The 16,328-nt window shown below is 39.2% G+C and overlaps 1 protein-coding gene across 1 annotated transcript in view; it reads left to right on the top strand.

Moving 5' to 3' along the window:
• ubr1 (ubiquitin protein ligase E3 component n-recognin 1) overlaps nt 1-16,328 on the top strand; it is a 68,589-nt gene that overhangs the window by 10,342 nt on the left and 41,919 nt on the right. Inside the window, exons 5-25 of the mRNA XM_061968923.2 lie at nt 701-828; nt 906-1,044; nt 1,173-1,235; nt 4,943-5,066; nt 5,206-5,313; nt 5,400-5,488; nt 5,564-5,662; nt 6,447-6,604; nt 6,687-6,786; nt 7,120-7,248; nt 7,322-7,502; nt 7,588-7,640; nt 11,251-11,361; nt 11,478-11,543; nt 13,496-13,597; nt 13,673-13,736; nt 13,815-13,939; nt 14,665-14,717; nt 14,799-14,901; nt 14,989-15,037; nt 15,116-15,270. Coding sequence (XP_061824907.1) covers nt 701-828; nt 906-1,044; nt 1,173-1,235; nt 4,943-5,066; nt 5,206-5,313; nt 5,400-5,488; nt 5,564-5,662; nt 6,447-6,604; nt 6,687-6,786; nt 7,120-7,248; nt 7,322-7,502; nt 7,588-7,640; nt 11,251-11,361; nt 11,478-11,543; nt 13,496-13,597; nt 13,673-13,736; nt 13,815-13,939; nt 14,665-14,717; nt 14,799-14,901; nt 14,989-15,037; nt 15,116-15,270 — 2,199 coding nt within the window. The remainder of the gene's footprint in view (nt 1-700; nt 829-905; nt 1,045-1,172; nt 1,236-4,942; nt 5,067-5,205; nt 5,314-5,399; nt 5,489-5,563; nt 5,663-6,446; nt 6,605-6,686; nt 6,787-7,119; nt 7,249-7,321; nt 7,503-7,587; nt 7,641-11,250; nt 11,362-11,477; nt 11,544-13,495; nt 13,598-13,672; nt 13,737-13,814; nt 13,940-14,664; nt 14,718-14,798; nt 14,902-14,988; nt 15,038-15,115; nt 15,271-16,328) is intronic.

Below are 16,328 nucleotides of genomic sequence, written 5' to 3' on the forward strand. Positions count from 1 at the left end.
AAATCATAACTTTCCCGCATTTGGGCGTAAGCTTGCACGCAATTTTGGATGCCTTTTTTCGTGGGGTTTTGCAGCTTGCTATGTCACTGTTACTGTCACTGTTAGGTTGAAGCACTTATTTAGACTTTTAAGTAAAGCTCTTCCCTCTCTGCTTCAGGCCATGAGAAAATACAAAAAAAGGTAGGATAAAGTATTATTTTCATTATACTTGGCACGTGCATAATTACATGGACATGCGACATGCAGCGACATAAATGCTGCTAAAACCGTTGTTTTTATACACTCTCTGATCGGAGAGTGTGCAGGATACTTAATGTTGTCAACGTGTCAATCTATATAACGTTTATTTTTGGCCCTGTTTGTATATTTAAACAGTGTACATTTTCAAAGGAAAAAATATGATACTTTTGGAGAGGGTGGGCTTTGGTTTCATTTGCAATCTGAGAATGCTTTCAGGATTGAACATCTTGCAGAAAAACTAAAAAAACGGGCTATAAATGTGCAGGATTGAAACCAAAGCACATCTAATACATATTATCCAGACCACAAGAAGTGTTTTAAATGTAAATTATAATCCTCATCGGTCCTCTTTAAAGGAAACTGTATAATTTACGGTCCGGTTACTACCGCTGACTTGGAAACCAGTCCCATTATGGTAGTGCGTTTTGGTACCAATTCTTATATCTATTTGTCTCTGCAGGATGAGTGCACATTGGAGCCCGAGTTGAGCGATCGTGCTGAGACGCTCTTCCGCGTTTTGCTGAACTACTACACAGAATTCCTGGACTGGACGGAAGACCGTCAGCTTTCACATCAACTAAAACCTGAGTAGGTCTCACCCGAATCTCACACAAGGTCAGTGAGCGAAACAGCAGCCTTAACAAAGCATTTCTGCATGTGTGCAGCGAAAGAGACAACTCATACTTCTGTGTGCTGTACAACGACGAGCACCATTCGTACGACCATGTGATCTACACTCTCCAACGGTCCGTTAACTGTGACCAGGCAGCAGCGCAGACTCACACAGCTCTTATTGACAAGGAGGTATAACTCAGCTTCTTATTGCATTTTTACCAGCTAGTGAGTTTCCACCATTTCCTCACTATAATGACTGTCAGATGAGCACATACAGTATAAGTATAACCCAAACATGTATTTGCTATACTGCACAGGGTCGGCGGGCAGTAAAGAGAGGAAGTCTTGAGTCGTGCCAGCAAGCCAAAGACCTCATCAAGGTAAATATAGGTCACAGAGGTAGATACTGTACATATAATGACACGAAAGCACAGACTTCTACCAAAGACAAACAATTAAACCTAATAAATTGACAAATAAGGACTCCAGTCCTGTAAATGGCGGAAATACGTTAAGCACACCAATCAAGCTTTTTCTTTCGGTAGAATCTGATGGTTGTTTTTATACAAAAACTGCATTTAAAATACAACCTCCTGCTTCAACCTCTAAAATTCAGTTTAATGGAAATTTATACATATTGTTGTGCAATACTAATAACTAACTGTGATCAACATATGGCCATGCTCCACCCATCACACATCAGGCTTTGTAAATCTGTTATGTAGAGCAGTGGTCCCCAACCTTTTTGTGGTCCCCAACCTTTTTGTGCGGCCCAGTACCGGGCCGCACAAGAAAAAAAATCAATAATTTTTTTGGTTGGGGATCACTGATGTAGAGTAATTGTTGCATCATAGATACAACATAAACTCTTTCCTTGCCCACTAATGTGAATTGTTGTGGGAATTATTTGTTTTTGCTTAGTACTACTACTAACTGATTGACCCTTTCTGTGAAATACAAACTTACTAACTTTACACTACCTCTTGTAACCCCTCCATGACAATGTTTATTTAGTAGAAATTGGGACAATGTTTAGTAGAAATTGGTTATGTATTGTGCATAATTTTAAGTAGGGAATTTTTTATTAATTAATTGAGATCTAGACATGATACTTTGTCACATGCTTGACTTATATGGCAAATTAGTATTAGTGTTAGTATTGATTTGTATTCGTTGTAATCTGTTGTATTTATTTTTTGTATACATATAACAATGCAAGTGTCATATTTTGATTACAGTCAGCTGGCTACAGCTGACTGTAATCAAAGTATGACACTTTTGCCCCATGATTGCCTTCTACTTTATTAAAGTTTTTGTATCATTCATTAAAGTTGTCATACAAACTACGTAGATAACAAACTAAAAATGTACTTAAAAACATAACATCATGTCTTACACTTGGTCGTTCTTTGTAATTTCTTTTGACAAACAGCATAACACTGACCAACAAACCTTTACCTTTTGATCCCCCATTCTACCTGACTATAGCAGAGTTTTCTGTGAACTTGTTGAATGTATTTTTTGCCTAATAGTTTGTAGTAGCAAATTACCAGTGATCAAAACAAGGGATGTACTGATTAACATTTTTGCCCTCTGATTCCAATCCAATTTTAGTGTCCTTTTTTAACAAGAGAAAAGTGGTTCATGATGAACAATAACTAAACATAAGCAAAACTATTATTGGCTCCCATTGAAATAATTTTGGTTTTGCCTTCAAAGCCTTCCTGTATCTAGAGACTTACTCTCTAAGTTTGTAAAAAAATTACAAAAACTACACACCCCGTTTCCATATGAGTTGGGAAATTGTGTTAGATGTAAATATAAATGGAATACAATGATTTGCAAATAATTTTCAACCCATATTCAGTTGAATATGCTACAAAGACAACATATTTTGATGTTCAAACTGATAAACATTTTTTTTTTTTTGCAAATAATCATCAACTTTAGAATTTGATGCCAGCAACACATGACAAAGAAGTAGGGAAAGGTGGCAATAAATACTGATAAAGTTGAGGAATGCTCATCAAACACTTATTTGGAACATCCCACAGGTGAACAGGCAAATTGGGAACAGGTGGATGCCATGATTGGGTATAAAAGTAGATTCCATGAAATGCTCAGTCATTCACAAACAAGGATGGCTAGGGTCACCACTTTGTCAACAAATGCGTGAGCAAATTGTTGAACAGTTTAAGAAAAACCTTTCTCAACCAGCTATTGCAAAGAATTTAGGGATTTCACCATCTACGGTCCGTAATATCATCAAAGGGTTCAGAGAATCTGGAGAAATCACTGCACGTATGCAGCTAAGCCCGTGACCTTCGATCCCTCAGGCTGTACTGCATCAACAAGCGACATCAGTGTGTAAAGGATATCACCACATGGGCTCAGGAACACTTCAGAAACCCACTGTCAGTAACTACAGTTGGTCGCTTCATCTGTAAGTGCAAGTTAAAACTCTCCTATGCAAGGCGAAAACCGTTTATCAACAACACCCAGAAACGCCGTCGGCTTCGCTGGGCCTGAGCTCATCTAAGATGGACTGATTCAAAGTGGAAAAGTGTTCTGTGGTCTGACGAGTCCACATTTCAAATTGTTTTTGGAAACTGTGGACGTCGTGTCCTCCGGACCAAAGAGGAAAAGAACCATCCGGATTGTTATAGGCGCAAAGTTGAAAAGCCAGCATCTGTGATAGTATGGGAGTGTATTAGTGCCCAAGACATGGGTAACTTACACATCTGTGAAGGCGCCATTAATGCTGAAAGGTACATACAGGTTTTGGAGCTACATATGTTGCCATCCAAGCAACGTTACCATGGACGCCCCTGCTTATTTCAGCAAGACAATGCCAAGCCACGTGTTACATCAACGTGACTTCATAGTAAAAGAGTGTGGGTACTAGACTGGCCTGCCTGTAGTCCAGACCTGTCTCCCATTGAAAATGTGTGGCGCATTATGAAGCCTAAAATACCACAACGGAGACCCTCGGACTGTTGAACAACTTAAGCTGTACATTAAGCAAGAATGGTAAAGAAGTCCACCTGAGAAGCTTAAAAAAATGTGTCTCCTCAGTTCCCAAACATTTACTGAGTGTTGTTAAAAGGAAAGGCCATGTAACACAGTGGTGAACGTGCCCTTTCCCAACTACTTTGGCACGTGTTGCAGCCATGAAATTCTAAGTTAATTATTATTTGCAAAAAAAATATAAAGTGTATGAGTTTGAACATCAAATATCTTATCTTTGTAGTGCATTCAATTGAATATGGGTTAAAAAGGATTTGCAAATCATTGTATTCCGTTTATATTTACATCTAACACAATTTCCCAACTCATATGGAAACAGGGTTTTTATTTTACAATTTTACAAGGTTTTATTATGTGAAAAAGAAAAATATCAATCTAATCACTCACGTATTGTTTATATACCTAGGCCAGGCTAAAAAGATTTGGCCGGCGGCCGAATGCTGACTGCATGTAAAGTAACAATATATATACACACACAGGCTGTACATATAAATGTGTACATATAAACATATTACATTAATATATTATATACATATATTATTTTCCGCTTTTGGGGTGAGTATTAGTATCTTAGAAGCAGCTTGGCACTGTGGATAGGCGACACGTTTGTTGCAGCTTACTCTAAAATTTGAGCTGGTGGCATGCACCATCCTGAAATTCATGCAAGGAGTCCGTAAATGTAATTGTGTCTGCCTGAGCATTCAATCCTTTTGAAGGAACCTTTCATGTGAGTACAATATTTAGCCACGTAAACATTGGGACATAGCTGTGGTAAAGATCATCTGGGCTTGGCAGCTAATTGCCGATCATACAAAAAACCGCAAATATTAAGATCCGATCCGATCCCGATCCATCTCTAATTAAAATATAATGTTTCCCTCTCAAAATTTTGTGGGACTCATGTATGGTAGTTTTGTGTAATACTAATTAACAAAGTAACAGCAATGACATCCAAACTTCTCGTCTCACACTTTGGTACTTGTTGTTAGATTAGCATGAATCTGTATTCTGTGTTTTACATTACATTGACTTTAAATGTGATCATGTGTTTGTCTTGCAGTTCAACTCAGAGCACATTTCCCTGCAGCCTTTGCGTGTGGAGGTTCTGCACTCGGCCATCATGGCTCATCAAACATTTGCCCTGCGCCTCGGCTCCTGGTTCCAAAAGATCATCGGTTATTCAGGTTTTACCGTGTTCGTCATTACTGTGTATAAAAAATTGCGTACATATGTAAAGTGTACCCTTGGTGGTACAGTATTGTGCTCACTGCTCAGTTGTTCATGCTTGGTTCTGCCTCACGTGATCTTGTGTGTGTTGTGCAGTGGGCTTCAGACAGGCCTTCTGCAGGGTGGCACTAGAGCCCAGCAAAGAGCAGACCAGCCTGTGCTGCATCAGCAGACTCATGTTGCTTGATGCCAAATTGTACAAAGGTAAATTGCACTGACATCAGTCAGTGGTTATGAGTTTTATGACTGAATGTGCTGACACAGAAATGTTCCTTTTTATTTTCCTACAGGAGCTCGCAAGATGACACATGATCTGATTTTCTGTAGCATACTAATGGAGACTGAATTCAAGAGGCTGTTTGCAATTGAATTCACAAAGGTAAAATAATTAATGTTTTAAATGAAAGATAGGATGTTTTTTTTAACATGATCTGTGAATATATGGTATTCTCAGCTTTATAAGGATCTGCAGAATAACTTCATCGATGACGATCATGACAGGAGTATTTCCATCACTGCACTCTCTGTTCAGATCTTCACTGTGCCCACACTGGTGAGTGTATGCACACATTCTAAAATCATGCAGAATAAGATAAAGTAAATATACAATGGTACCTCGATTTTCAGATGCTCCACTTTTTGTTGGATTCAGTTTTCAGCATAAGTTTGGGCCAGAATTTTGCCCTGTTTTTTGTATGCTGTCTTGGTTATTGTACGGCCAAATATGGTTCATGGCAAAGTCGCCTGTTTGCCAACAAATCATTACACAGAATTGAGTGCCAAAACACAGAATCCTATTTGTTGGTGACACAAATATTTTTTTCATTGAGACCACTGTAAAATAATCCACCATGTATTCAAAGAATGTTGCAAATACAATGACGTTGATAAAGAAGCTGTTAAACTATTGAACTGAAAAAAGAACTCGTACTAAAGTACGAAGGTGGTGTCCCCTTAAATCTCCCCTCCCCTTTTCGCTCTCCTGCTCAATGGCGTGTTCGCCAACAGAAGTCTTCAATAAAGGTGACTTTAAATGTTTATTTATCCATTTGATCTGTCATATATATTTATTTTGCATTGTTTTCTACATGTTAAACTAATTATTCTGCACATAATGTTTTTTGTTCATATTTTTGGGTGTCGGAACAGATTTAATTGACATTTACATAATTTCTTACGACAAACATTGCTTCGATTTTGTCATGTTTTGTTCGGTCTTTGGCAAAACCTTTGGAACGGATCACTAACAAAAACCGAGGTACCACTGTGTTTAAGAAATCATTGCTCCTTTATGCCCTCCTAACATGCTTCTGCCTTGTTTCTGTGGTCTCCTGCAGGCAAGATACCTTATTGAGGAAACAAGCGTCATTTCAAGGATCGTTAATACAGTTATGGCGCTCCTATTGGAGCATCTGGATGTTAACAATCGCTTCTTCTTCTTGGGCTACAACTCTGACAAGTTTAACCGCATCCAGGTCGTTTTCCATGACCTCAGGTAATTTCAGCAATTTTAACAACTTGTTTGTTAATGACTCTTACTGTTTTTGTCCACATCTGACATGTTTCTTCTCTCTTAGATATGTTCTGATTAGTAAACCGTCCACATGGAATTCTAAACTTCGGAAGCAGTTCATAGAAGGATTCAATTCCTTTCTTGGCCTTCTCAAATGTATGCAGGTAATTTTTCACAGTGTATCGCAGTGAATTGTACAACAATGACCCAAGTCTGAATGAGTTAATCCATTGGGTATCGGGATAGAGACCCTAATTCATGCTGATACTATGACATTTTCACTGAACGGTCACTTGACTTTTGAACATACACCACGTTGACCCGATTAAAATACTAGAAGTAGGCTCATTATCTGTTGTGTTCTTGTTGGTTACTTCACTGATGTTGAAAACATTGTTTTTGCGGTCATCTTATGTTCAGGTCATCTCATGTTAGGATCAGTATGGTAATATTGTGAATAAACCATCAAAACTAACTTGTGAATTTTGTTTTCCCAGGGTATGGAGGAGTTAGAGCGTCAGTTTGGTCAACACATTGCAGTGGAGCCAGAGTGGGAAGCCGGCTTCACCCTTCAGATCCAGCTCCGACATATTCTTGCTATGTTTCAGGACTGGTGCTCTTCCGATGTGAGTTATCCGCAGTTGGGTCCCGCTTTACCCCAACATACTACATTTTTTTTTCTGCTCCCCACTTCCTTAGGACAAGATTTTACTGGAAACTTTTAGAGATTGCCACAAACTCTTGCAGCAATGCAACAATCAGCCCTTTCGCAGAGAGGCAGCTGATAACTATATGTGCAAACAAATCCTCAATGTTCGGCCCTACAAAGTCTCTCAAGAGCCTGTCAGCATTCATGTACCTCTTTCTAGGCTGCTAGCTGGTAGGTGAACTAATATCCAGGACTCTTATTTTTACTCTTTTTCTCAATTTTCTGCACATTTATTCCTGTCATTTGTGGCCTCTAGGCTTATATGTACTTGCCTGCAAGAATGGATTACATGATCAACTGTGGGACAAAGTAAGTCAACTAGTCTTGATTTTGTAAAAATCACACAATTTTTTTTTTCCACACAATGTCCAAGGCAATGTTCGTCTGTTTTAAAGAAATCAGTTAATATTATTATTATCACTATTATGCTCTTCACTGTTGCTTAAAAGGGCCCTTTTAATGCTGACAACATGGGCACTTATTTCATAGTTCTGGACCTAAAAAATATGTCTTCAGGTAAAATAATGCCAAAAATCGACACCAAAGTGATTTTAGGCTTGTTTTCTAACAAGTTTCAGTACATTTTTTAATTCCCACTTTTAGCTCCAAAATATAGGCAGCCCTGCATCAGACTGCTGACGTCACCTACAGAAGACTGTGTAGTATGCGTTTTGGCTGCATATTCATACCAAATGGTTATTTTTGTGCAGAATTTGAAAACATTTGCAAAATACCCTTTTAGCTGTGAGAAAGAATGAGTCAGAACATGTGGCAAAAATTTTCGGTACAATTTTTCGCAACTTTTTTTCGAGGTGGTGTCACCGGGACTTTGTGGTTCCTTTTTGGAGCAGACACACCAGTGATGTGCGTAAAGGAGCTTTTTACCCATGGACTTAGTGTTAGGTTTCTTAGCAGCTCCTCTTTGGCTTAGAGCCAACACACCAGTGGCTAAATTATGGAGCCTAATGGTATTCATATCGTAATCACAAAAGTGTAGGTCCGCTTCACGCTCTCAGCAGGGGACACAAGCCCCGCCGCAGACACCATTGCTCAAAAAGCAGAGACAAAGAAGGTAACCTGCTAGTATTGTATTTTGTGTCCTCTTCTACTGATTGATGGAATTGTACCTTGCGTTGAGTTGCATTGTGCTTGAAAAATTGCCTGTAAGAACATAGATAGATATTTTATTAATCTTCAAGTGAAATTCCCATTTCCAGCAGCTTTACCAGGGTGGGAACACACAGGGCCATGCAAAGTTTAAAGTAAAAAATAAAAAGCATTAACATGTCAAAATAAGTTTAGGAAATTACCCAGGCAAACACTGAAGATAAGGAAACATAAGCTATGGTGTTGCATTTATATTTTGCTCATAGTATTAATCATATCAGTTTTGAAGTAATAATGCACCACGGTGATAATACCTTGCAATTACGGTAAATTGAGTCTGGCGATGGAAAGGGAGCGTTCCAAGTACAGTTAGCTATCCACCGATTGCTCAAAAACTAATTGATATGGGAAATAACTGCCAGATTTATTTTAGGAGCAATATATACATGGAGAGAAATGTTGGTCATCTGGACGCTATTGTTCTTTTAAAGAAACCTCCAGTTGTTCCTCGTGGGAGGGCTGACTTTCTTGATAAAAATGAATGGAGAGACTGAAAATAGTCCACCCTACAGTTCATGCATGTATTAAAGACAAATCCCCAGAAAAGTAAATACATTGATGCAATTGCTCCACCTGCGAGCGATCGAGCCTTGTGTGTGTGTGTGAGAGATGCGCGGATAGGCAATTATTTCATCCGCAACCGCGTCAGAAAGTCGTCAACCATCCGCCATCCACCCGATGTAACGTTTGATCAGAACTTCACCCGCCCACCATCCGCCCGTTGTTATATATCTAATATTAATAAAAAAAATTTAAAAAAAGGGTGAAAACTACGCGAATTGCACCTTGTGCAGACAAGATTTTTCGATCGGACACGGAGGAATTAGCGATGTAAAAGACCACGTTGGGACAAAAAAACACAAGTCTAATGCCGTTGCTAGCGATACAAGTGGAAAACTTTCAACGTTTTTCGTCGCCCAAACAGATTCTTTGGATGTGATAAATGCCGAAGTTTTATTTACGGAGGCAATAATTGAGCATGGACTTCCAATCGCACTGGCTGATCACATGGGACAGTTAATAATGTAATGCAACCTTTAAAAATCATTACGCGGTGATCGCGATCCCAAAAATAAACTTTTCTTGCATGATAATGTCCAGAAAAATTCGCTTTATATTACTATAGAGTCCTTTTAACGAATGAGTTTGATGGTTTATCACAGACCTTAAATGAAAGAAGTCCTTTGTTCTCCTGCACCGCATGCGCAATCCTGTCGGCTGTATTTCACAGCACGACATACTGTAAAAAGTGTTTATACTATTTATACTTTCAATTAACAAATTGAAGTCTTGTGAAAGGTTGACAGGATAACTGGCATTAACTGTCAAAATAATTTCAAACTATTGAAGTTAGCTTACAGAATAAACATGTCAATCAACCCATATGATTTTTGCTGTAATATTTTTGTTTTGAAAAGTCACTGTGACTGATAGAAAAGTGATGGTTTTAGCAACATTTTAACCTGTCTGAATGCTAATAGTCATTTTGCGTCGGGGGGCGAAGCCCTGAACCCTCCACCAGGACTTTGTCCTGGACCTACCGGGGCCTGCGGCCCTTGGACCCTGGCTACTAGGTTTTTCTGATTTAAAAGTTGGCAGGTATGGTGAGGTTATAAAGCTTTTGCCTGTTAAAGAAAGGAGACTGATCCAATGCACAGACATTCGCGTGCCACGCTGTCACGACCCAGACGCACACCAGTGCGCAATCATATGGGAGCCGCGCTGAGCGCACCTCCAAGCGCGTCTCGCTGCCGGCGACGGCCAGATATGGGCCCACGCTCCAGCGCCATCCATTTTCAGGGCTAGTTGATTCGGCAGGTGGGTTGTTACACACTCCTTAGCGGGTTCCAACTTCCATGGCCACCGTCCTGCTCTCTATATCAACCAGGGTGAGCCCCACCCCTTTCATGAGCGCACTACGCGCGGAGTGACCCCTGTTACGCGCCCCCGGCAACAGGGGTGGCAAGCAGGTAAGCTGCGCGGGCGGAGCGCGCGGAGTGACCCATGTTACGAGCCCCCGGCCACGGGGGTGGCGGGCAGGTAAGCTGCTTACCTGCTGCGCGTGACGCCGGCCGCGGCGAAAGCGGACGAGGCGGGGTGTCGGTGCGGTGGGCGCGGTAGTGACCCTGGACGTGCGTCGGGCCCTTCTCGCGGATCGCTTCAGCTACGGCTCCCGGTGGGGCCCTCTCGGGGGAAGGGGCCTCGGTCCAGGACCCCGGCGAGGCGTCCCTTCTCCGCTCCGTAAAAGTGTCCATCTCTTTTCTTTTTTTTTCTTCTGTTGTGGCATATGCAGCAGGTGCCTGCTCGTTTTTCGTATGTGGGTAACAACATTTAACTATGTATATATATTTCCGAATTGGTTTAACTGCCACCCGCAAAAAAAAAAAAAAAAAAAAAAAATTAATCTGCCCGACCCGACCCGCGAGCGGATAAAATCTTAGTTTTTTTAATTTCATCCGCCCGATCCGCGGATAATCCGCGGACTCCGCGGTTGTGTCCGCAAACCGCGCATCTCTAGTGTGTGTGTGTGTGTGTGTGTGTGTGTGTGTGTGTGTGTGTGTGTGTGTGTGTGTGGTGGTGTGTGTGTGTGTGTGTGTGTGTGTGAGTGTGTAAGTGTGTGTGCGTGTGTGCGTGTGTGCGTGTGTGTGTTAATACATTCCCACTGAGAAATGGTTACCACTCTGTTGATTAGCAAATACTACAAATATTGTAAATATTTTGTAGAATTTCTTATTTTCCTTGTTCTTGGCAGCAATGTTATGACTTTTCCACCCTGGCTGAGCATCCTCTGCGCTGCGTGGTGCTGGCTGCACAGGTATCGGCTGAAATGTGGCGCAGGAATGGGCTCTCTTTGGTCAGCCAGGTAAGATGCATGTATTTAAAAATATATATATTTTTAAGCAATAATACCCTTTTTGAGTGCTCTTAAATAATTAAATAAAATGTTTTTTTTTAATATATGGTTGTTTTTGTGGTTAGGTGTACTACTATCAAGATGTTAAATGCAGAGATGAGATGTACGATAAAGACATCCTCATGCTTCAGGTTGGTTTATTGCGCTTATGTACTGTATACATATAAATACACGGTTTTGTTGTAGCATCAACTGCCACCCTCCTTCTTCATAAGTGGAACCTCCCAAGTTTAACATGGTCCATTCTGTAACACTTGTTGACTTACAAAATTGTTTGAATTTCTTAAAAACTATACATATCATACATCATTAAAAGTAAATTAATTTGTTTCTGACTCAAAGGGTAAACATTCTTTATTAACTTTATACAGAATGTTTTAACTTGCACATTTTAACATTTTTATCTGTCATTCAAGTATACATTAAAAATAAGTTAATCAATATGTAACTAGAAAAGCACTCTGAGAGAGCAGACCTGAGCTTGGCCCGACCTCACAATAGTAAAAAAAAAGGAAAAAAAATCATGTTTTAGATGCATCACCATTCGGACATGATTATAGAATCGATTAGTAAACATCGATAATCGATTTATTTATAGTAAATAAAGTAATGCAGACAGTTCTAAAATTTGACTGACTGAAGCAAACCACCTCACCGAGAGATTTGACCAGCTCCTTTACTATCGGAAATGTATGGTCCAATGTTGCACACATTTTCATTAATTTGATAAACGTGAGAATTAATTTAACTGTTTGTTATTCCAAAATGAATTGTTTTTTTGAAGTTGCATGTGATAAATTATTTAGTGAAACGATAAGAAATGTAAAACTGCATCAATATACAGTACATAAATTAAACATGCATCAATAATCGATTTTTAATCTAATCATAGCTCCTGAATCGTAATCGTAATTGAATCGTGAGGTGCCCAAAGATTGCCACCTCTAGTTGAAGCAACCATCCTTTTACTATTGTCTGCGCTGGGTAGGTCACCTCCAGCAAATAATGCCCTTTCGACTCTCAAGGATCATGCTCTACAAAAAACTCACAATAGGAACAAGAGCTAGAGGGGTCAGTGTATGTTTTGGTCATTGAATTGTTGTTTAATAAATGGGAATTGAAAAGCAAACAACTATTGGTTTGTTTAAAAATTAATTTTAAAATGCAAAAAATAAAATTGAAAATAAATATATAGATATTAACTAAACTAAACTTATCTCTAAAAGAACGTGTGATTTTCCATCTATATTTCATATAATTTTTTTTTAAATCACCAGTTGGCAAAAACAAAAAGACTGATAAAAAAGAATGTTTTTTTTAATATATTTTGACAACGGCACTTAATGTTGCTATTAAAAGACATGATCAATCTGCAGTCTGGTCTATAAATAACTTTTGGTTGTTATGATGAGAAAACATCTGTTTTTGGACTGTTTTTTATTTTTTGCTGTATTTTGTGAATTCTAAAATATAAATGAAAGTTTATGAAAAGGTTTTTGGTATTTGACACTAAAAAATAGGAATGCTTTGTTTTTGTTAGTTAGTTGTTAGTTAGTTAGTTAGTATTTCAAAATGAAATTCAACCATTCAGCCGTCCTTATGGGATTAGATTGCCAGGGATAAGACAGCCTGGAGGATTTCTATCGACAATATCAGCTCCTTCGAGCCGAGTAGACAACAGAATGAGGAAAAGAAACGCAGAAAAAGGAAGGAGCGTCTACAGTCCCATGCGAATGCTGTCCACGTCTTTTTCACCACCGGCTCGGACTTCAAAGCCACATTTGGCATAAACATCAACCAATTGCATGAATTTAAACAGACAAAAACAATACTCGGACATGCTCTGAAACCTTTTTAGACTGTCTAGCTGCACTCGTTCACTACCGCATCTACTGCATGTGCATGCGACAGTAACACTTCCTGGACAAACTGCCCAAATTTATTGCGAGATATATTTCAGGGATTCTTTATTTGAAATCCAGTGTATGATGATGGATTAATTCAAAATTATGTGGATATTTTGACGGCCCTAACGAACATATATGTTCAATTTAGAAGTAACGTGATCAGCTTTGTCTTACAGATCGCTGCTTCTAGAATGGATGCAAACCATTTTCTCATGCTGATCTTGTTAAGATTTGAACTCTTTAATTTCTTCAATGGAAGTTGTTCGTGTAGAGACCATGTAAGTCTTTTTTCACTGCGTCATCAAAGGTTCAATGCTTAAATGTATGTTTTAATGACATGTTTACATTTACAGAATGAATTGGTGCAGTGGAATCGACTGACAGAGGAGATGTTGTACCTCCTTATTGTCATCGTTGGTACTGCTTAAGTCTAGTTCTTTCTCAATTGTTTAGTTGATTAATGTAGCTTGCCGAAGCTGACCAATCTTATTCCAGGTGAACGCTATGTCCCCGGGGTCAGTAACGTGACCAAAGAGGATGTGACAATGAGAGAGGTCATCCACCTGCTGTGTATTGAGCCCATGGCACACAGTAGCCTGGTCAAAGGCCTACCGAAGAATGTAAGCCATCTTATCTTGCTTAGATTAAGGCAGTGCTTCTCAATTATTTTCTGTTGCGCCCCCCTACGAAGAAGAAAACATTTGCGCCTACCCTACCCTCACCGCGACTATAAATTGGATTAATTGTCTATAACATTATTATATTTACACCTCTGCATAACATTTTTTCCTTATTAATAACATCAATGAAAAGAAAAAAGAAAAAAATATAGATTTTAACTTACAACAAACAATAGCTTTATCAACATTATTTTTGGTCTGTAACAGAAAAGATTTAAAGTGCATCAATTTGTTTGAAATAAAGACAAAAGTATTATTACGTAAACCATAAACATTTTTTGACTGACTTGACCAATTTGATACTGAAAAATAGAATAAAATAAACTCAACACATAATAACACATTCAAATTGATCAGCAACATTAATTCAGGAACACAATATATATAACACTAGCATACAAAACTAAAAGGAATACAAATATTTGTGCTGATTTTTTTAATATCAAATGAAGTGAGGATTAATGGCTACAATGAGGACGTCTTTTAGTGCACATAATTTCGAAGCAGGGTTGGAAGCAAGATACTGCATGATACTGATAAAGCACCGCACCCCCATCGCTCTCCCACCCCCCCACCAGGGAGGCTTCCCCCAAGATTTGAGAAGGACTTGATTGAGAAGTCAATTTACCAGATCTTTCAATACACACTTGTCACCTTCTTTGCAGGAGAGCCATGAAACAGGTCTGGAGTCTGTCATCAGTAAAGTTGCCACTTTCAAGTATGTCACAGACTGAATCAGCAAATGGGATTTGAGTAAAAGGTAGGACCTTTTTATACGTTTTTTTTCTTTTTTATGCAGGAAACCAGGCGTGTCAGGACATGGCTTATATGAGGTGAAAAAGGAGCACCTGGTCCAGTTCAACCCTTTCTTTTACCATTATTCACGCTCGCAACACAGCAAGGTACAGCACCACACAACATTAACACTAATTTAAAATGGCTATTACTTTGATATCACTCACGTTATTCTTCTCTGTGATCTGCTCTAGGCTGAAGAGTCGCAAAAGAAGAGGCGTGTTCAGGAGAGCAAAGACAAAGGTGAACACAGTAGATTATGTCCTCCGATGACCCCCACACCTCTACTGAAGGGTTATTTTCCCATCTGTCTGCTCTCAGCTTTGCGTCCTCCGGTGCCGCCTCCCTTCTGTCCAGCCTTCTCCAGTATCATACGCCTGCTCTGCTGTGACATCCTCGTCCACGTCCTCAGACGAGTCCTACAGAGGGCAGCGGAGGAAAAGTCCACTCACTGGACGGAAATAATGATCCAGCGGGTAATTACTCTGCATGGAACTTTGATTTTCTTGTTACTTTTACCAGTGGCAGGTAAGTTTTCTTTGCTTAGGGTAGGTTGGCTAACATTAATATAAAAACAATACTGTGCAAAAGTCCTTTTCTTGTTGGAATGACCTTTCAAAATGGTAAAACAGTATATAGAACAAATGCAGGTATTAGCAATGATATTAATTAGGATTTTGCTGTTGGATTGGCTGATTCCTGGCATGTAAAATAATGTTTGTGTGTATTTTAATACGTTTGTTAAATTGCTAGTCTTCAGAATAGTGATCTGTTACTATTCACTGCACATGATAAAAGAGTTACTGCATGTAAGCAATGTTCCCTCTAAGGTGCGCGCCTGCGCAATTGCGCACTGCTCACGCGTCCTCTGCGCACAGCAAATTAATGCCGCGCAGGAAATCAAAAATCCCATCTGAACATTAAACAAAATAAATACATTACAATTTATTCTGTATGATTTTGCAATGCAACTCTGTGAGTGACAAGTGACAACAAGAGTGGCCCCAATGAATAAAACAATCTTTGTCAACACAGTTCAATTATCGTCTGTCGAGACACTTTACGGACAGGAATTCCATCAATCACTTTATTGAGCAAAACTGTTTGTAACCACATCAAAAACATGAGTAAAAAAACCTTTATCTATAAAAACTGGTAATTTTCTGCCATACAAACCAGGCTTAAACCAACTTTGTCATCCGTCATATCAACAGAAGCCGCTCGCTCTGTCTCACCTGCACCAACACACGTACTCATGGCACTTAGCCAGTGCTGCGTTTATGGCCACACAAAAAGTCGGACAACCCCAACGCCACACAATGTGTAAATGCCAGGTTGTAACACTCTGACTTCTCAATCAGATGTGTGCTTATTTTACTGCCATTTATTAAGAATGTTAATCTAAGGATATTATTCATGAAATATTGTCACTAGATTTCATAAAGGGTAATAAAAAGATGTATTTTACAGACAGAAAGTTACAGGAATTAAATGTAATCTCTGAAAGGGGTAACATTTCTTTAAAAGGCAGGAC

Source organism: Nerophis lumbriciformis, linkage group LG08 (genome assembly GCF_033978685.3).
Source record: "Nerophis lumbriciformis linkage group LG08, RoL_Nlum_v2.1, whole genome shotgun sequence".
In the NCBI taxonomy this organism is placed as follows: domain Eukaryota; kingdom Metazoa; phylum Chordata; class Actinopteri; order Syngnathiformes; family Syngnathidae; genus Nerophis; species Nerophis lumbriciformis.